Genomic DNA, 22,782 nt, shown 5'->3' on the forward strand with positions numbered 1-22,782 from the left:
TGCGTTGTAATGCTCATTTACAAACATGTAAGACAAATATATTACAGTTTTTTTTCAATCGCTAAACCACATTGGGCACAACTGGAGCGACATGTGCAAAACTCTAACAACACTATGCACAGCGGCAGTTCATGTGGACCAAACTCTAGCTCGTTTTTCATTGCGTAAACACAATTTTCAAAACTCTACACACTTATCTCATGGCTTGACTGCAGCCTGCACAACACTGTGGATTTCCAGCCCTTTGTTCAAATGCTAACACACTGCTGTCACAACTGTAAACCACACATTCAAAACAGAATGGATTTAAGCCTAGTGCATTTCAAACACTGCTGATTGCAATTTCAACTGAAACACTAAGAAGGTGTATTGTTTCAGACTTGTTAATGAACCTACTGTGTATACAGTATATAGGGAAAGCTTAAAAATAATTTAATAATATTTTTTGGGGGAAATGGACATAGGAAGACAGATTGGTGGGGGGAGGAGAGTGGCAGTGAGAGTGTGGATGTGTGGAGGAAGACCTAGAAGATATAGAGCTGTAATTTCTGATGAAATACAGTAAGGGCTACACTGATAGACCCTGTTGTGCATCATGGTCTCTCAGGGCAGGGTTGAGAGTGCAACCCAATCTGCAAAGATCTACAGTTGCATCTGTAATACAAATTTTCCACGAAACAAAAACTTAGGAGTTGCATCCTTACAGTAAATAACAACATTACAGGAATTGATTTCTGTATTACAATTATATAATATTTACACAGATAAATATTACATTTGGAAATGTTATCAATAAAATATAAAATAAAAATATGTATCTATTGAAGCAAACTTCTGATTTTCATTTATTTTTGTGTACCTAAAAAACTGGTATGTTATAAAATAAACAATTTCAGGTGAAATAATTTCACTCTTTCCTCAAATAAAATACTATGTAATTTGTGTGAAGTAACTCTGATGTGAACTGTTCAGCTCCAGTGAATGTTGGTAGTGCAGACTGTAGTTAGAGTTTTGCACATTTGGCTACAGTTGTGCCCACTGTGGGTTAGCGGTTGAAAACAACTGTCCCCCTCCCTGACCTGTTGAGGCCTATTCACAGCGTTTTCCTCCAAACACGAACACACCCCGTGCTCTTGGTTGGTGATCATATGATTCCCAAGCAGTTTGTGCCCTTATGTTCGGTATTATCTCTCTGATCCTGTGTCTTTTCACTGTCCTGTACCTTCAGTGAATCTGGCACTACTCATTCATGTATTTATTCAGTCATTCGTGCGCCTCACAGTGCAATTAGCCTAACGCATCACGTAAGCTGTGAATGTTTTATCATCTCCACCAAACCCCCACTATCACCATATCCTGCTCCTACACGTTTGTTTTGGGTCATTTTTTTCTTTTCCTTATTTTCTTTTCACCCTCCACACCGAGCGGGTGACACTGATCACGGATGTCATACGACGCACACTATATTCTCCAAGACAGCAGAAGACCCGTAACGCCCATGTGACTATTGCCTCAAGGTTAACCTGTTACCATGGAGACAAGCCGGCCAATGAAAATTCAGCAGACGGCTGCGATGTTGACTGCAAGCTTTTTGTTTTAAGGGGTGACCTATTTTTTTTTCTTCTCCCCCCCGACGCCCGTCCCCCCTCAGATGCAGACCCTGCTACTCTGGTGCACGTGCACACAGATAAAAAAAAACAGAAACATGGGAAGGCTACTCACTCTCTCTCTCACGCACGCACGCACACACGCACACACACACACACACACACATTCCATGTGAAATGAGGATGTAAGGTTGTACACAAAAGAAACGAGGACCGTAAGAAGAAAGGCTCTGATACAAAATAATACATGAAGATATTACACATTTTCTTCATTTAACCCTCAATAATAGAAGTGCATAGGTATGTTAAGATTGTCAGGCAGCATTGGGACAGAAGAAAAGGTTTAAATAAATGAAAAATTGTCATTGATCCATCTGAATTTAACTCCTTGTGATGTTTAGGCCTTTGGAGATGGTCCATTGGCTCCTTTCGGGAAAACAAACTCAGCTTGTCCATCAATTTAATAACTGGACACTATGAGATAAAACATATTTGTTTTAAAGTGCCACTTTATTACAAAAGTATAAACTTGACTGACATTTCATGAATAGTAATCTTGATATAAAACATTACAATCTTTTGCACTTAGCACTTAATTACACGCTTCTGAGTACAAGACCCTGTAGTCTGAATAGCAAACACACAACATTAGCTGCCACATTTAACTTAAGCTGGGCTTTTTCCAAGAAAACACCGGAGCGTCATGTCTTCAAAAAACAACAAACAGAAATACACTGAAAATGTACATTTGCAGCTGTTTTTGCAGTTTGTGTCACAAGATAAGTCATTCCCAAAACACAATTAAACATAATAGAAAAAGATAGATTTTCTTGACACTGATGATATATTTATTATTCTTTCTCTTTTTGTAATGTACATACACGTTGCATCAACATACAGTATAATCACATTGTTTGCTGGGGATATTTGGTCAGATGAAATTGTTGCTTTTGTCCATGATTTTTGGATGTAATGTGTGTGTATGCGTGTCTGAGTTATCAATTGGGATGATGCTCTTGCTTGTAGCGAACCATTTGCTTCACATTTTTGTCATTTCTGCAATATTTTTAACACTGATAACAGAGAAAGAGAGGAGAAAGAGTGTGTTCTTCAATGGAGCGATAATGATACGTGACGTTTTTCTAATACTGTACACATCAGTTTCTACGGTAGCTTTCCAAAGCTGCACTATATGGTGAAACCCAAGCAGATTCATATGTCACAAGGCAGGGACTATGTAGATGAACGTCCATAGATGTGAGTGAGGACTGAGCAGAGAGGGAGGTGTGTGTGTGTGTGTGTGTGTGTGTGTGTGTGTGTGTGTGTGTGTGTGTGTGTGTGTGTGTGTGTGTGTGTGTGTGTGTGTGTGTGTGTGTGTGTGTGTGTGTGTGTGTGTGTGTGTGTGTGTGTGTGTGTGTGTGTTAGGGGAGTGGTGGTGTGGGGTTGAGTGGACTGTCTCCACCTTAAGCACTCAAGCAGTTCTCTTTAGTCTTGTTTCATCTGTACTGTGTGTGTGTGTGTGTGTGTGTGTGTGTGTGTGTGTGTGTGTGTGTGTGTGTGTGTGTGTGTGTGTGTGTGTGTGTGTGTGTGTGTGTGTGTGTGTGTGTGTGTGTGTGTGTGTGTGTGTGTGTGTGTGTGTGTGTGTGTGTGTGTGTGTGTGTGTGTGTGTGTGTGTGTGTGTGTGCACGGAGTCCCACTGAGCCAAAGACATCCTTCATCTAACTGGTGTTGTGCTCTACAGATAAATAAAGCAACACACTGGAAATAAAAACAAAACAACCAACGATATTAGAAAACAAAACATTCATATAGGTTACCACATCATGACAGTGCTTGATTTTTTGTTTTTAAGTTTTTTTGTTTTGTTTTTTTCCCACTTTTTTAGCATGCAACTTGTAGCAGGCAAAGTGCAGAAACAGGATTGACAAAATAAAACACTTCATTTACAGATGGCAGTGGAGACAGTGTTCAGTCCATGGAAGATGAAACAAAACATGAGGGAAGTATCCGGTCGGTTTTTAAATACATGAGTAGAATGGTCAAAATTATTTTAAGCTTTTAGAAGGAATGCAAAATGTGTGCAATTCTTTCGTATAATACTCTCTCATAATTGATTCTCTTGGTCCCTGAGCTTTCAAGTATTTTGATTAGTAATTCATTCCTTTATATAATTTAAATTCTGTCTAGAATCATATCTTGACCAACTACAGGGATGGCCTGTTCACGACAGACTAAGTGCTACCAAACCATTTCACACGATGCTGTGCCTTTCCCCAAATATAGGAGTCCTGCTAGGACCAGGTAAATAACTATTTATACCCGTTAGAATGGAGGAAGAATTTAGGCTTTTTACTTTATTGTGCTTTGCACATGTGTATCAACAGAAGTGCTACTTTTACCTACAGATTGCTCTGCAGTGGTCTTGTGCTCATTTATTATTCCTTGCCTTTGGATTCCTTATAAGGTTGATAGATTGGACTTAATATTCAGCCCAGGTCATAACAGATCAACATCAGTGCCCCACGGCCTCCGCAGCCTGTGAAAGACTTGATGTTATGACTTGAATGTAAACAGTATGTGTGGGTGAGCATGACAGGGGCCCAGCCGTCACTCCTTTGTGGCGTTAGCTCCTTGTGTAGGAAGGCTCGGGGTCACAGTGCAGCGCGCCTCAGAGCCCAGTTACATACATCTCCATGCCGTCATTGAAGGTGAAGATAGTGGTGGTGCTGGAGTTGGCAGAGCCCTGCTTCAGGTCGCCGATGCTCTCGTACAGGTTCTCCCCGGGCAGCAGCAGGGCCTTGGCCGGCAAGTGCTGTAACTTGGGCGTCTGCTGCGTGGGCGGCGGCGGAGGGGGCTGCTGCTGCTGCAAAGGCTGCTGGGATTTCTTCCTCCTGGGCCGCAGAGTGGCACACGTGTTGGGGGGCCGCTCTCGCTTCCAGGCGCCTCCATCCCCCATGTTCTCATAGGACGGATCACACTCCTCTGTCCCGATGGACTCATAGCAATGGTCGTCAAGGGGCCCTCCGACTGCTTTGCCCTCCTGCTGTAGAGCCCAGGTCTGGGGTTTGACCACTACGCTAAACCCCCCGTCCCGGTCTCGGTCCCGGTCACCGCGACCCAAGGTCCGGAAGCCGGGATTGCCTGGGGGAGACCCCGGCACGGCTCTCTTCTTCTTTCCTGTTTTACAAACCTTGGAGTACATCTCAGCCACCTGCAGAAAAAACACACCAAGGTTATAGAGAAGGAAAAAAGACTTGAAAGGAATAGTTAGACATTTGAGAAAAACGCTTCCTTCACTTTCTAAACAGGAGACAGAAGATTATTATATATGTTCAGCAAGAAAGGACATATCTATTTACTTGACACACACTACTAATACTACTACTACTACTACTACTACTACTACTACTAGCCTACTTGAATACATTATTTGAAATCAATATAGACAAGTTAAAAAATTATAATTGAATTGAAAAATTGAGTGAGAACATGTCATTTTTCAGCTTCCATCTTTGTCTGAGTTATGAAATAGAGGTGCAACCTGGGAAAGTGAGTTCAAAATCTTTTTAATTTAGTAGAGAACAGAATATATTTCCTCATTCAGAATGCTTGAAGAGTATTTGAGGATCCTTGAAATACCTGAGTGACCTTCTGAGTTTTCAAAAGATTTCAAAAGCCAATTTTTTTGCATTCATTTACTATTTTTCACAGTAAATGCATAAAGTAGCTGTGTGTGACTCAAATTTACTTGTGATATTGTCGATGTGGATCACTTACATTTCCAGTGAGATAACTTAAGTGAATTGCTACATCAAAATATGCACACAAAAGAAGGTTTTTCGTCTTACATTAAAGCTCACTAGTAGTACAGTGAGCTTCAACACAGTAATTTCACAAATAAACGACAGACGGTGGTTGCTGCACAGACTGAAGAGTGCTCGCTCACCACAGCAGCAGACGGTTGTATATTCTCCATTGTGTGTGCGCTCAGCGGTCCCAGGGCTTTATTTTGGAGCGCGAGCATCTCCTCGTCCTCTGGAGGCTTCCAGATGTACTGCTCTCCGTTGCCCATAAACATCACTTCCTGTCGTCAACAACAACAAGAAATTTAAATTTGAGGCAGAGCCGCCGCTCATGTGTTCACGCCAAATTCTTTGAGTGCATTTTAAAAACAACAGGCCCTGTGGAGTTCATAAAAGACAAATGAGCCACTTTAAACATGCACAGACCTGGCATTAGACATGTATTGAATGGATTTCATACAGTATTTAAGAGATTTTCCCTGGAAGGTGGAGCTTGTAGCATGAGGAACCATGCACTTATATTCAGGATGACTCAATTTCAACATGTTGCGTCATCCATGAAAATCAGTGGTGAGCAGCAGCCCTGCCTGAAAGCAGATTGGGTTTACATGTAAGCCTGTGAACTGTACGTCTGAGGTCACAGCTCGGAACGCGACCTTGATGACCTCACACAGGGCAGCAAATGGCTTCCCACTGTCACCTGGCGGGGGGCAAACCGCCTAACATCCACCGGAGAGGCTGACAGTCTGCCTACACTCCCTCTGCTGTGAACATATGGAGGAGGTGACACTGCAGAAAGACCCCTCTACCACGGAGTTCTGTTCGATAAATAAACACAGCTGACTGCCTGCCCGGGCTTCAGAGAAATGGCTACAGAAGTGCTAACGTATCACATCAGCACCAAGCATGATGTGTAGCCGAGTGCAGGGGAAACTGCAACGCTGGCATAATCACAACTGTGTAGATCCTCTGCGGCATCCGCAGGAGATCAAACTGAAATACTCTTTAGATCCTGCTTGCTGTACCTGGACTAAAGAATGTATATTAACAGTGATGAGGGCGCTAAAAAACAGCGTTGTCCAGGAAAAAAAGTTAATCTTGGCTCAACATGACTAACTGACCTTTTCCAGCATGTGACCTTTTAAATGTACAAATGTACAATGATTATGGTCATGGTGTGGAATGTGGATGCTACATCTTTTACGTTTACTGATGGCACTCATTCACCAGATATTAAAAAAGATTAAAAAATATAGATATCAGTTAAACTGTCTAGAGTTTTAAAATTACAAGTGTTTGGGCACCTGATAAGCCTTCAAATGTACATATTTCTTATTCAAATAGGACATAATGGATCATATTTCTCGTCTCTCTTGTACTTGAAGCAACTCATCCGAGCTATATAAGCTTGGTGGAACTGTACGCTGGCACCTTGTTCAACAGGTAGTGTTAACCATGTTCACTGTCTCAGTTTAGCTTGTTGGCAAGACAATCAAAACATTATGAACACTGTATGATTATATGAAGTAAAAGGATCACCAAAATTATAAAAATTCATCCTGAGGAGAACATTAATGTTTGCATCAGGGTTCATCCAATGGCTGCTTAAACATTTCACTAAAAACCATAAATGTCCACCTTTTCGGCCTTCCTCAGCTTCCTGAAGCTAGAGGAATCAGTACTACGTATACAGCCAACAGTTGAGATATTACAGTCTGGACCAAAGTAGTCAAAGGACTAACCAACATTAACAGAGCCTCACAAATTGTGTGGATTATGAATTGACACCTTTAGGTTAGGCCGGTCAAGGCTTTGACTCAAGTCTTAATCTGCTTTGTATGATCCTATTGCTACAATCAAACCTCTGGAGAGCCACTAGCAGCTCAATTTAGCTGTAACGTCCTCTCCCCCTGCAGCCATTACTTCCCCCAGCCCATAAAGCTGAGTCCTGTTCACCTCTACCACATGATGAAATGATGCTGTCCAGCCATAGGTCCAGCCACAAAGAGGATGTCTTGAGTGGCTTAATAACACTTTGCGTTGTTTATGCGGAAATCTGTTGAATTCCACGCTTAAACAATCTTAATATAATCTATACTTTTTAACTTCTCCCAGAGCATTCAACTAAATCTAATTGTCTGGAAAAGGGTATTCCTAAGTGCACCTTGTAACTACTCTACTAGCCTATATCCAAGGTATGAATTTTAAAGCCCAGGACATTTTTTAACATTTTGAAATCATTAAATAAAAATAAAGCTCCTCTACCAACCTTTGGGAATGCCGGGACACTGAAGGCCTCCACGTTTCTACGTGGTAACTTTGTGCTGTGTGGGTGTGGCGGAGGCGGGGCGGGATGTGACGGCGGGGGGTGTCGTGGAGGCGGCACCGGCGGATCCCCCATGTCCGTCCCGCTGTCCCTCTTCTGGGGCACCTTTTCGGCCTTCCTCAGCTTCCTGACGCAGGCGTACTCTGCAGCCTCCGGAGGGTGAGGGGGAGTCATGACCTGGGCCTCGGATTCGGGCAGCCCTTCCTCCACGTCCCCGTCTGGGTCTGGGGGCGCCGGGGTGTTGGCGGGCACAGCGGGAGGGGCCGGAGTGTCCGTCTGGCCGGCCCTGCCTACCATGGCATAGAGGGCATCGTCAGTACGTGTGGTGGAGGAGCTCCGGCCCACCTCAGAGTAAGTGTGCTCCCCCTCCTCTCCGGTGCCAGAGGGGACCTGGGGAAGCTGCCTGCCTTGAGAACGAAGGTCAGAGTTAGACCTGCGGCCGAGCAGCGTCAGAAGGTCCATGCTGGCTGCACGTTTCTTTTTAGAGGCCTCTGAAAGGTATGGAAGAGTATTAGGCCCACAGGAGAGAAAAAGAAAGAGGAGGATGTTTTTTTTTCATTATGCATTACAGGAAAAAAATCTAAATTTTGAGAATAAAGTGGAAATAGAATGTTGTGAATAAAGTCGAAATATTGAGAATAAACTTGATAGATCAAGACTGCGGTATATTTGGAAAGATAGACAGATTTGAACTTCCAGGATCAATAACTGATGAGCAAAAAATGGGCAAAGACCTATAAGATTGACTAATAATGGTACTGAACTGTATCAGAGTTTTCTCTTTGGTGTTTCCCTTTGTAGACGGTCCCCTCTAGTCTCACAGCCCACTGCTAATAGAGAGCGATGTTATCATTCGAGCTTAAAGGACGTCAGGTTAAATCAAAAATTAGGTTGTGGCCCATTGTCTGCCTCACGATGATGGCAAAGATGCATCAATTGTGATTTAAAAATGTTTTATTGATACCAGAAGTTCAAATCTGTCATTTAACCGTTGTTCTCGAACTGTCTAGTTTATTCTCGAAATGTTAACTTTATTCACAAAATTGTATTTCAACTTTGTTCTCGACATTTCGACTATATTCTCAAAGTGCATAATGAAAAGAAAAACTTCCTCCTCTTATTTATTTTTTTCTCTCTTAAGGCCCTAATTCTCCTCTGTAACAAGGCACATATAGGCTGCCGTTACTCTCTGTAGCCGGCGCTCAAACTCAATCAGAATTCACATAGGTTTTCTCCTCCTGCTCTGGACTATTCAACAAACATTTGTGAACATGAACAAAATCTCTCTCGTGGTAAGAAAAGATCTTTGTGCTGACAGTAAACTGGAAGCTGACAAGGACTTTTGAGAATAAGCGTCCAAATTGAATTCATTCCACTGCAATGGAAGCGGGACAAGTATGACGGAGGACATATGCTTCTATTCCTACCAACCCTCTTGGGCTGCTGTCACTGTGCCCACAAATACAGTTCCCTGTTGACTGTCAGTGACGGAGCTCCAGGACTTGAGATGCATGTTCATAACTCAAGATCCAACAGTCCAGTGGGAGAAGGCTGATCGGTAAATGTGACGTGAATTCTGTTTTGGGGTAAATTTCCTTGACTGAAGCAACCTTAAGTTTGATAACAGAAAGATGTGTGCATAAATTTAGGGGCTGGATCAGATACAGAGCATAGGGGGGAAAGCGTGAGACGATACTTGGATTAATAAAGGATTGGCTGTGATTGGCTAAATATATTTTTACCCACAATGTTTTGCATTATTATGGGTTGATTTGGGCATTGAATGATGATATATGTGTATCATCCAAATCTGAGCATGGTAAATGTATTTCTGCATAATTGCTCCATTTATTTTCACTTGTCATGCAATTTATCTGCTGCTGCCTTTCCCAAATGATTTTTCGAATTCACCATTTGAAGGACTATATTGATTCTGCGGGGTGGAACCTTGTATCTCCACTGTGATTTTTTTAATGCTTTCAAATAAGCTGAAGAAATTGCATGGATTTTATTCAGGTTTTAAACCCCTGCGACTCAATAAACTCCCTTTCAGTGATGCTAAAAAGTGCTTTGTCATGCAGCTCTAACAAGGTGAGGCTGTTAAGTCCCAAACAAAGAAGACATCTTGGAGATACAAGATTCTCAACAGACAACAGCAAGGTACTGGGAGTATAGGTCGGTATTTGTATGTGAAAGATGCACTCACTTTTGCCATTGCAGTTCATCTTGTTCATCTCAGTGTCTGATTTACTGATGGACCGCAGCTTCGACTGCCTGAGAATACCCTGGTAACACACACACACACACACACACACACACACACACACACACACACACACACACACACACACACACACACACACATATATAAACACAAAGGTCATTTAAATACTAATTAAGAATGAGGAGGTGTCCTCTGCATGATGTTGCTCCCTTGTGAATTGAGTTGCTTCCTCTGCTGCAACACAACCCAAACATGGTGGAGCGTGTTGCCTGATACCTACCATGTCCATTAGACGGTGCTTTCCGCCCTCGCCGGGAACATTGTGTGTCTTCCCCTTCCTGCGGTAAACACAAGCGCTATGTCACACAGGTTGACACTTACTACAGTGATGATGCATTGCTGTGTGTGTGTGTGTGTGTGTGTGTGTGTGTGTGTGTGTGTGTGTGTGTGTGTGTGTGTGTGTGTGTGTGTGTGTGTGTGTGTGTGTGTGTGTGTGTGTGTGTGTGTGTGTGTGTGTGTGTGTGTGTGTGTGCGCACCTGCACAGTCAGAGTCACTGTCCGTGTGTGTCTGAGTCAGCTTATGAATGTGCACATGCGTGTGGGTGTGAGAGAATAACATGAAGAGTATATTTGAACATCTTCATGGAGAGTATCTAAGAACATTTACTTAGGAAACTGAATTTAACAATATTATTTCAATTTTATTGCTTCTTTAAATTTTTAGTCCTCTTCAACGTTTCAGAGGGAAATATTGTACTTTTTACGACTATTTTACAGCTATAATTTTACTTTTAAAATTTATATTTTACCACTAAAAAATATATTTTGAGATTATAAATCACAACCAATTGTTAATGTTAAAGCCTGTGGTTCCAACCGTTTTATCTTGTGAAGCAGTGTCCAGTTTAGTTGGGGCTTCATGTGACGTGCACGATGTCTGTGAGTGATATTTCTTCTAAACTTCAGGTAAACTTTAGGAGAGGTAGAATTACCAAATAATTCACAACAAAACCTTGAAGATTAAAGAAAAAAGCCTCCAAAATATACAGATTAGTGAATTAGAACAGTTTTTTCTTCTTTCCTCTTTCATTAATCATCTCATTACCCCTCAGATTTATCTTCTGACCCTTTGGAGGGGCCTGACCCCGAGGTTCGGAACCTAACTGCATGTGAAATGGATAAAACTAGCTCCACCTCAAGCAGTTTATTTCCGTTTACATGTGAATGCAATTAATTTAGGTACTTTCATTTGATTTAGCTGATAGTACTTTTACCTAAGTAAGATTTGAAATGCAGGAATTTTACATTGTTTTTGATGCTTTACCTTATGTATAGTATCTCGGTACTTCTTCCACTGTGTATGCATGTCTAAATGAGCATATGTGAATGTGGTCTTACGTGCACAGTGAATGCTCTCACCTTTGGCAGCCCACGCAGAGCACCACGATGAGGATGGTGACAACGAAGGCTGAGGCAGCAGCGATAGCGCCCAGCAGCAGGACCTTGCCGTAGGGAGGAGCCGTGAAGTTCAGCCCGTCCTGCATGGAGGCCATGTGGGAGCGCTGGCGCTCACTTTGCACTCACACACTCACACTCACTCACACCCTTACAACTCATGCACACAATGAAGTGCCACGGTCTCACTGGGATCTGCAGCGGGAAGGCACAGAGTGGGGCTTTAATTACAAAATGATCTAACCTTTACAAAACATTAAGCAGGTTAACAAAGCAGCGGAACCAGAAGTGAAATATTCACACTGCAGAGAGCAGAAGGGAAGCGGCAGTTTGAAAAGAGGAAAAAGGGATATTGGCGTTAAGCATTGAAGCAGCGAAGTGGACAGACATTATGCCTCATACGAACCCTGAACGATGCTTTACCTTGTCTGATGGATTAGTGAGCTTTCTGTGACATACTTACATCAGCATACCTGCTCACCAACAGATATATTCAGGTTTGTAGGTCTGCAGGGCAAGTGAGCTATACTTATAGTAATCCAACAATTCAACTGTTTACAGTAAACAACCGCTTTATAACTGGGATGAACTACAATAAAATTCTACATCTGAATACAGTTTCATGGGAATCTAGTGTGTCAGATATGATGCATATAGCTCAATACAAATTCCCACTGGTTTTAACTATTCAAACAACACATACATATTGAGATGGTGCAGTGAGTCACAGAGAAGCTGAACATGCCAGCAGGGAGAGAGAGCGCTTGTCTGCTCCCCTCTTGCTACTTGCCAGACAATTTCACATTTGGCTTTGTAATATGTTTCAAATAAACAATAAGATAACAAAAAGACCAAACAAAAAGCCTGTTCTAATCTCCGCCAAATCATGCCATCTGTCTCCTGCGACAGTGTGTGTTCACATTGTGTTTATGTGTGTTTGTCAACCATCCATCAGTAACACTGAACAGCAGACTGCAGGGAACATACTGCCTAGTTTTGTCCAAAGTATGAAGTTTTGTGATGATAGTACTGCACTGTTTGCATATCCCTGCCCAAATGTCTCTTGTGTTTATTCAGTTTATAACTACACATTTTCTTTTCCAACAAAGCCCTCGTATAGATCTTGTTCTTCTAGACAAACTCCTCCTCAATCCCCCTCGCTAATGATCATTTCTTAGAACAACGTGGTTTAGTATTGGATTCCACATAGATCCTTTCTTTCCAGAGTTTAATCCTCACAATCCAAATTACTTTAACAATTTGTCTGTGGTCTGGTGAACATTGTGTATCCTCTCTGACAGTTTGCCAAAGCCTTGGATGCCTCAAGACAGTTGCAGTTTTTTTTTAGGAGAAACCACCAAATTAGTGCCCTTTTCTGAAGCCATCATGTCAAGTCATTTAGCTTCAGCACTGCAGTCAAGATCTGCAAAGTAACTGAAGCCTAATAAGGATTCAAGAAACACTCGTTACAGTTTTTTTACGATTGCTAAACCACAGTGGGCACAACTGGAACGACAAGTTCAAAACTCTAACAACAGTATGCAGAGCAGCGGTTCATTCGGACCAAACTGTAGCTCGTTTTTCATTGCTTAAACACAATTTTCAAAACTCTACACACCTATCTCATAGCTTAACCACAGCCTGCACAACAATGTGGATTTCCAGCACTTTTTTCAAATGCTAACACACTGCTGCCACAACTGTAAACCACACATTCAAAACAGAATGAATGCCTTTCAAACACTGCGGATTGCAATTTCAACTGAAACACTAAGAAGGTGTCTTGTTTTAGACTTGTTAGTGAACATATATACAGTATAAAGGGAAAACATTTTTTTTTTTTTGGAAATGGACCAAGGAAGACAGGTTGTTGGAGGGAGAAGAGTGGCAGTGAGAGTGTGGATGTGTGGAGGAAGACCTAGAAGACATAGAGCTGTTATGTCTGATGAAATACAGTAAGGGCAACACTGATAGACCCTGTTGTGAATCATGGTCTCGCATTGAGAGAGGCAGGGTTGAGAGTGCAACCCAATCTGCAAAAATCTAAAGTTGCATCTGTAATACGAATTTTCCAGCAAACAAACAGCTTAGAGTTGCATCCTTACAGTAAATGACAACATTACAGAAATTGATTTCTGTATTACAATTATAGAAGATTTACACAGATAAATACATTTGGAAATGTTTTCAATAAAATATACAAAATGTGTATCTATTGAAGCAAACTTCTGATTTTCATTTATTTTTGTTTTCCTAAAAAAAACTGGTATGTTGTAAAATAAACAATTTCATGTGAAAGAATTTCACCCTTTCATCAAAGAAAATATTACGTAATTTGTGTGAAATAACTCAAATTATTCAAACTGTAAAGATTAAAAGTTTGTAATTTGCGTATTGGGGTTTGATGCTAGTGTTTGTACTCTGAGCAGGTTCTGAGTGACAGTGTGTGTTATCTCAATGAGGCTGGTTCATAGTGTTTGCTGCACTGAACCTGTTTTGCAGGTGAAGTGAACTGTTCAGCTCCAATGACTGTTGGTAGTGCAGACTGTAGTTAGAGTTGTGCACATTGAGCTACAGTTGTGCCCACTGTGGTTTAGCGATCGAAAAAAAACTGTAATGCCTTTTCTTCACTAGAATCATTATCTCATCACCTTGTAATTTGGATACATTTAATTGTGGTTCAAAATGCTTTCGTAACTAATAGCAGATGGATCTCCAGAGTTTTTATGCTATTTTAAAGTAATAAAACTCTTCTGTCTTTCTTGCCAATATATTCTCCATATCTCAACAAAACTGGCTACAAGTGCACTATGCCAAAAACATATGCTATGATACATCTGGTAACTATGTGATCAAGTGTTGCACTAATTTTTCTGTTGCTTAAAAACAGTTACACAAAAAAAGGGTCTTTGGGAAAATGCTCCTTTTCTTCTCAGCCTGCTGGAGGAGCGTGGCGTGTTTTGATGTCTGTGTTTGATTGACAAAAGTTGTCAGGCTGAGCTCTGGAAGGGGAACAAGAGACAAAGTAAACTAATTTTTGCAATAGCTAACATGGCATGAAAGAAAACATGTTATTAGTAAAGAAGAGCAAAGACCACACCAGCATCTAACCGGACCAAAGTGACATTTGCAGGTCAGTTTAAATGTAGCTGGCGGCTAAATAGCTACTGTATCTGGCCTAAAGCTGGCGGTGGACTTTCCCTTAATGATTATTTCTTGCAACTCTGCATGAACACTGACGTCACATTACTTTGTGAAAAAAGTAACTAGGTGTTTAAAAAACGATGGCTCCCTCGACATAGATTTATACATATCCATATGAATGTTTTGCTTTGTAAATGTTTCTCCTTTTCCTTTAAAGTGTTCAAAGCACAGTATTTGACTGACTTTACGACTGTATGTGTCAGCTAAAGTAAAGACATAGCCAGCAGGGGTTGTAGCCGATCCAGTGGTCTGTACACTAACCATGGTCTCTGCCACAGACCACTGTGTGCCACCACCAGGGGGTGCTGGAGGTACTGGTAAGGACCACTCAGCTAGTGTCACACGGACCACTCAGCTAGTGGCACGGACCAGTCAGCGACCACATACAACTGGTCATGACCACTGGGGACCAGTGGTCATTGCCACTAGGGGTGCTAAAGCTCGCGGCACGGACCAGACAGTGACTGCTCACTGGTCTCACTTTCTCTTCAACATGACTGTAATAGCAATGCTTTTAAACATAGAGATCCATTGACTCTGCATTTATTTCATTATTGTAGCACTCTCTGATTTGTTTATAGCATAACTGAAGAAGAAGTTTAAACAAATAAAAAAATGTAAAAAATAAAGTCAGATTTTTTGTAATTAGCTTATGCTGTACTCTGACGCTTGGGCACACACACACACACACACACACACACACACACACACACACACACACACACACACACACACACACACACACTCATTAACTGACGGCACTCACACATGCTACTCTGGCACGGACCAGTCAGAGACCACATACCACTGGTCATTACCACTAGGGGCGCTCAAGCAGCTCGCACGGACCACTCAGCTAGTGGCACGGACCACTCAGCGACCACATACAACTGGTCATGACCACTAGGGACCAGTGGTCCTTGCCACTAGGGGCGCTCAAGCTACTGGCACGGACCAGACAGTGACTGCTCACTGGTCTCACTTTCTTTTCATCTCTGTACATGGCTGTAATGGCAATGCTTTTAAACATAGAGATCCATTGACTCTGCATTTATTTCATTATTGTAGCACTCTCTGATTTGGTTATAGCATACCTGAGGAAGAAGTTTAAATAAATAAATAAAAAGTCAGATATTTTATTTATATACACAAGTGTTTTTTAGTCAAGGAACACGTTGTTACACCTTTCCTGCACCAAGACCGATGTTCTTTCGGGGGTAACACCCAGTTAATGTTACCGGTAGTTGGACGGAATGATGAGCACATTTATTCTTGAGAAGCTGGTTACTTTATTTTCGGTTATCACTCACTTTACAGTACATTAGCTTATGCTGCACCCTGTCGCTTGGGCGCACACACACACACACACACACACACACACACACACTCACGGCACTCACACACGCTACTCTCGTATCTCGAATCTTGATCAATGTAGTATGCCTACCATGGATGACCCAATATTAATATAATTTGACATTTGATTCAGCAATAAGGGAATGCTGCTGATGTTATCCAAGTATAATCAGATTGCAGCGACTGGGGGGAGCAGTTGCTTTTGAAAATACGCTGATGTGAGAGCAAAGGATTGTGGGAGTTTTAATGTTGAAGCGGATCATTGTTAAATTGATGGCATATGCGCATGTTTAGGTTATTTGTGTTATATGGGGTATTTCCAGTGTTTGTACCGTCTGTGTGGTTAGGACAGCATAACTTCATTATGTAGCAATGTCGCCACCATGACCCAAGTTGTTCTGTCAACTTCGGTCATGATGCCTACGCTAATAGCCTACAATAAAATATCTGCCTATTTTTCTTCTTTATTTAAACTTCTTCCTCAGTTATGCTATAAACAAATCAGAGAGTGCTACAATAATGAAATAAATGCAGAGGCAATGACCACTGGTCCTTAGTGGTCATGACCAGTTGTATGTGGTCGCTGACTGGTCCGTGCCACTAGCTGAGTGGTCCGTGCCACTGGCTGAGTGGTCCGTACCAGTGCCTCCAGCACCCCCTGGTGGTGGCACACAGTGGTCTGTGGCAGAGACCATGGTCAGTGTACAGACCACTGAATCGGCTACAACCCCCTCTCGACATAGCAGAAGTTTATCAGGATTGGCATGAAAGACATTTTACAGGCTAAGGATAATTAAAATTTATTTTAGAAGATCGAGCCTTCATCCCAACTGTGCTCAGCGTGATATCTTATTTGCACCAAATTTCACACACGGATGTCTTGGTCGTTTTTTTGCACGCTGCATATAATTTTCTTTTTAAGTTCAGACTGAGCATCCTGACCTGAGAACAACTGCTTTTCTTTGTTACTTCATATTTACCCCTTTTAATATGATCTATCAATAAGAAATACTTCCCAACACATAATTATATTTCTTTGAGCATGTCTTAATAAAGTGACGGCAGCAGCAAACAATTCCCAGCTTATAATTAAAACTGTTTCATTTATTTGAACAGGAGCAAGCAAACACGTCAAAGATTTCACAGAATGCGACCTGCATTTAGTGCCACCAATTCCTCCACCATAAATTAACCTTCCTGAGTGTGTAGTCTGAATTATTATGTTGGGACGGACGGGGGGATGGTTTGAAGAACCATTTGCACCTTTGAGGCAATGATCATTTAAAGCTGTACTATGTAAGATTTTCAATTTAGTTGATTTTTTAAATATTATTTTTCACTGGCATTTTGTCCCCAATAACCATTCCTCTTAAATGTGACTAGATTAGACTTCTTCTCTTAACACTATTGTAAGTCTCTACAGTCTGCCCCCTATATTCGCGCCAGAATCACACAGGCACTCGGGAACTAAAATGAAATCGGAAATGTATTACTAGCGACCAAAATAAAAACAAAAACACGTTTTGGATAGCGATACTGGCAGAGCAGTCAATAAAGAGACCACAAATTCCTGTTACATAGTTACGTAGTACAGCTTTAAATTACACGTGAAACAGGGTCGGTGTAATTAGGATGCCAAGGTGCTATACTACAGTAAATACAAATATGATTGTACACAGTATCTGAGCTGATTTGAGAACAGAGCTGAGGATCTGTCAATCTGAGATGGAGATGGAGAGGGTAATGATAGGGAGATAAGGGGAAAGGTGTAGGTGTGGAGGGAAGAGAGAGAACAGAGGAGGAGAGGAAGACGTGCGTAGGAGTCATGTGGCAGGTGTTTGAAGACGCTGAAAGCAGATGATGGGAAGAGGTTGTCATGTTCCCGTATGAGGTTCCCTATATCTTCAATGACTGTGTCCACACCTCCCCACCCATTCTTCTTCTCTCCCTCTATCCCCCCCCCCCCCTTGCCTCCGCCTGCGGTGTTCCAACCAGAGTGACGCCTCAGCACTGCAGTGTAATCTCTGGCCCTACAGCCAGTCTTCAGAGCCAACCAATTGGACGTAGCGCTCGGAGCAAGAGCAAGAAATGGCCCTCCCCCCCACCGGCTGCTTTCCTTCTAAACAAAGCCCCCTCCTCTCCCTCAGCCACAGAGACCCCCCCACCCCCGGCCTGTGGTGCTCACTGTGCTCGTTACAAACTGCCTGCAGGTGCAGATTTGCCAGGTGTTGCCCTGACCGTGTATAGCAGACCAGAATGCTACTGAGAATAGGCCACATGTGGCTTGAAAACTTGAGCATCAGTGATCACTAATATCTGGCTTCTTTAATGAATCACGTGCATTGTACGGTCAATTAAAACAAAGTAAAAAAATATATATGTTAAAGTTCATTCTTTGGTGTAAGCAAATGAAGTATGTGAGATTGTTTGAAGCCTTAAAAAGATAGTATTTGGACCTTTAAGCATAGATTATGTTGCTGCAATAAAAAATACATATTTCTCTTTTTTTGTAGTCAACACACAGGAAACTAGGAATGCCTATTCTCCTCATTGATAAATGCATCTGTTATCATTTTGACTAATCGTTTCAAACATTAAATACTGATGCCCGAGGCAGTAGCCTATTGTTACGTTTGTTGTTTTGTTCGAGCAAAATATGAAAAAGTTTCAAATCTAAACCACACAAGTAAGAAAGCAAATGTAACAAACGCTCACAAATGACAAGCTGGAACAGAGGAAAGTTTGGCAATAATTAATCAACTAACCATTGCAGCTCAACAGGAGACATTTTGTTGAGAAGAGGTGAATGAATCAATTAATGAAGGGCCACAAGCGCTGCAATGATTAATCGATCAACTGATTAGATTGATGAGAAAATACAGCAGCAATATTTTTATGAAGTTATTTTACAAGCTACCGCGAACCACAACAGTATCCAGTGTACAGTGACATTAAGGAGAAAAGAACAAAAATAATCATATTGGAGAAGCTGGAGCAAAATAGTTGATAACGGTTTTTGTTTGAAAAAAATACTTTTTAATTTATTAATCGATTATCAAAACCTAAAACTTAAGTTTGTATAAAACATTTTGAAAGAACAAATCCAATATTTTAAAGTCATAAACGACCAATTTATCCTAGCATTTCATTGGCTGAAAGGGAGGGGGCTAGCTCAGTGTCGTGTAGTAAGTAAGGGCAGGTTGAGAGAGAAGCTACTGGATCTTCAGGATTTCAGGTGTGTCCATTGCGACCAAACCTACGCTGTTGATAGAAACAGCTATAAATTAATTTTCTTCCAAATAGATTCTTTTTGGATTATGAACAGATAGTCAGACAATACAATACATTTGAAGACATCACCATTGGAGACGTTTCACTGTTCTCTGGTGTTGTAGGCTACACACCGAAAGACTAATTGATTAATCAATTAAAGGAACCTTAGCTGCATTCCTGGAAGACAAAAAACGTGTCACTTGTTGGCTTGGATCCAATCTCAGGATTTAAATGTCTTAAAAGCAAGTGTGAGACGTGCTGAATAATCATCAAATCAAAATTAACAGGCAATTTTTTTTTATTATACATACTAATACATAATTTCGTCAAATGCCCATATTCTCACTCTTTCAAACAATAAAGAAAATGTTCATGGTCTATGCACCTGACAAGGCCATTAAGTGAAACATAGGAATTATGGTGTGAACCTCATTAACGAAAATTTTCAAATTTTCAAATTTTCTTCTAATTTTGTAGGAACTTGCATTGCATACATACATGTGTGTTCAATCTTCATAATACTGGAGCTCCTTGCAACAAGCCCCCTCCATAGCCTGCAGTGGGCTCTGCCGAATCTGGTTTTGATAAACCACCTGGGAGTTCATGTGGAGCAGAAACCTCACCCTCTATGTGACACAAATAACAGCAACGTGTGTGTGTGTGTGTGTGTGTGTGTGTGTGTGTGTGTGTGTGTGTGTGTGTGTGTGTGTGTGTGTGTGTGTGTGTGTGTGTGTGTGTGTGTGTGTGTGTGTAAAAGTGAGAGAGAGAAAGAGAGAGAAAGAGAGAGAGGGTGGGGGTGGGGTGGGGGGAGAGAGAGGGGAGGCTGCTATTGTGTGAGAATGTGAATTAGGTCAAATGTTTGCTTGCAACAACGATAAACCATGGCCCTGTGAGGAAGAAAGCCGAAGCCTCTGTCTTTATCTGCGCTGCCTCTGATATAAACACTGCCTGACATCCACCACAGCCAAACCAAATCACTCTTCATTATTACGAATTCTTGTGATCACACTATTCACAGCCTTTACCAGATGCTATGACGGAGAGAGAGACCTTGAAATGGGCTGAACAAAGGTGATCAAAGTTAAAGAGGGAATCACCACTATTGTCATCATCATCACCATTATGTTGTTTTTCAATTTTTTTTTTGCCTGTAATCTATTTTGTGCAATGAAGAAATCCTCCATGAAATGAGGATCTGTGTGTGTGTGTGTGTGTGTGTGTGTGTGTGTGTGTGTGTGTGTGTGTGTGTGTGTGTGTGTGTGTGTGTTTGTGTCTGTGTGTGTGTGTGTGTGTGTGTGTGTGTGTGTGTGTGTGTGTGTGTGTGTGTGTGTGTGTGTGTGTGTGTGTGTGTGTGTGTGTGTGTGTGTGTGATCTATTTTTTTGCAATAAAGAAAACCTCCATGAAATGATGTGTGTATATGTATGTTACTGGGGAAGGTTTGGATGTCTGTTGCTCGTGATGGCACCCACTCAGCAGGCATCAATCACGCGTTGGGTGACGGCTCGCCGCGCCTCTGGGCTCCTGACACCTCAAACTGCAGTGACGCTGGTGACAACAGGTTACACACTCCACGAATCAAATGATGTCGGCCTATGGAAAATCCCGTGCCAGGGGTGTGAACTCGGATTGAAGGGTTTAACGGAAATAAAAAATCTCCGTGCAGGTGGAGGCTATAATAGGCTGATGCAGTGTAGCTTTTTAATCATGGGGTTGTCTCATTTAGCCTGTAGCGCCTGTAAAGATTTGTGTTCTTCTCCAATGATCAAAGCATTTCCGATTCATTCCCAGATCAAAGTGAGGATGGTAAAAGGATGCTGCGTCCCCGAGGTCAGCTGGCAACTTACACGACAAAGCCAGTTCCTATTTATGAGTGAAAGAGAGGAGGAGGGAGTGAGTGAGTGAGGGAGGGAGGGGGGAGTCTAACATTAATTATCATTATGGCTCACCGTCGGCAGGCATGTTGCACAGGAACAACGCGTGATTGGAAGCTCCCTGCACCTTGCTCGCATCAAATCACAATGACGTTCTCTGATGAATCCGTTCATTTAGCGGCTTTAGTCAATAATTTCAAGGCAATGCAGTGACTGGGGCTGAGGCTGAGGTGGGTGCACACGTGTCTCTGTGTCAGACGTATGACCAGCAGTGCAAATGAAGAGAAGGCACGGCGAACACAAAGAAAAACAGGCAGAGCGCTGGGCAATATGGGATGAATAAATAAATGGATGATGTGCATGTACCAAGCGCGTGTGCAGCTTATCGAGTCCAATCTATAGGCACAAATATGAATGACCCCCCCCATATCTCTCCATCCCTCCCTCCCTCCAGCCTGTCACATAGCCACGGGCACAGAGCATTGCGCTATAGCAAACCCCAATACTCACTCAGTTCAGAGATTTGGGGAGGCGCAGCATCTTCAACCCTGGTCGCTATCCTTCCGTCCTTTTTTCTGCTTCCACTCGGACCAGGCGCTTCCTCGCGAGCATAATCATTCAAAGGCGGCAACTTTGCTTCACAAAAAAAGAATGCAGCATATTGCATGTGACATCCTTATGATGAGCGCCCGCTGACCCCCTCGTGCGCCCCTGTACGCGCTCCCTTTTGCTCCCCAGCCAGAAGGGGAGGCTGGGAAGTGTCTGACCTGCCGTCGCCGCCGTATCTCCAATAACAGCCTCTAATATCTCCAAGCGCCAGGATTCTCCTCCACACAGTCCCTCAAGCCCCCTCCATCTGTACTCGCGTCCCCTCGGCTCGACTACTGTGCTTCCATGTGACACAGGCAGCGCTGGAGACCCCCTAATTTTTTTAATTCGTCTTTTGATTCTAGCGCCATCCCTCAGAAGGACGAGGAAGTGCGGGTGGAGCGTCTAATGAACGGGCTGTGTCCATGATTTTTGGACAATAATAAGGTGCACGGGCCACGGGGCCATTAGAATCCGAGATTTGGACGCTCATTGTCTAAATTACACTATCAGGTCCTTCTTTTGCATGAGAGATAAGTGAACGCGACATGACGACTTTGTTAGTAGGCCTATGTGTTTTTTAAATAAGGGATTCACAAAAGAAAGCAACAACAGGTCAAACTGTTGATTTAAGCTTGTATTGATCTTTTTAAAGTGGTGAGTGAGTTAATGGTGAAATTGCAGTGGATCAACTTAAGTTTGATAGCAAGATTATGGCCCCTAAGAGTATCTGTCACTAACCCACTGTGTGACCACTTATTGCTATTACCTTTTACACTTTATTGATCAAAGTCAGGTCAATTGATTAATGTCCCAAATTATTTTCCTATTTACCTACAGAAAAGTTGGAATTGTGTATAGCCTACAGATAGAAAAGTTGCCAGGGATGCCTTGTTTTGGTGTGGCTTGTTTTAAAGCTCCCATATTATACACTTTTCGGTTCTATTATACACCATATTATATGGTCTTAGTGGTCCCTAATACGTTTTTCTTTAATTGTTCGCTGAAAAAAACTTTCAGATAATTTATTGTACTATGCTGATGTTCAGCTAATCTCACAATGGCCTATTTTTT

The 22,782-nt window shown here is 42.1% G+C and overlaps 1 protein-coding gene across 1 annotated transcript; it reads right to left on the reverse strand.

Moving 5' to 3' along the window:
- Positions 1-4,275: 4,275 nt before the first annotated feature.
- Positions 4,276-11,513, reverse strand: LOC307252910 (uncharacterized protein; the record flags this gene model as incomplete). The annotated part of the gene is made up of 6 exons (XM_080030732.1): positions 4,276-4,818; positions 5,554-5,691; positions 7,680-8,227; positions 9,988-10,021; positions 10,241-10,298; positions 11,380-11,513. The coding sequence occupies 6 exons, from the start codon at positions 11,511-11,513 to the stop codon at positions 4,276-4,278; spliced, it is 1,455 nt and encodes a 484-aa protein (XP_079886858.1).
- Positions 11,514-22,782: the final 11,269 nt, after the last annotated feature.

Source organism: Ammodytes marinus (genome assembly GCF_949987685.1).
Source record: "Ammodytes marinus genome assembly, chromosome: 7".
NCBI classification, from domain to species: domain Eukaryota; kingdom Metazoa; phylum Chordata; class Actinopteri; order Uranoscopiformes; family Ammodytidae; genus Ammodytes; species Ammodytes marinus.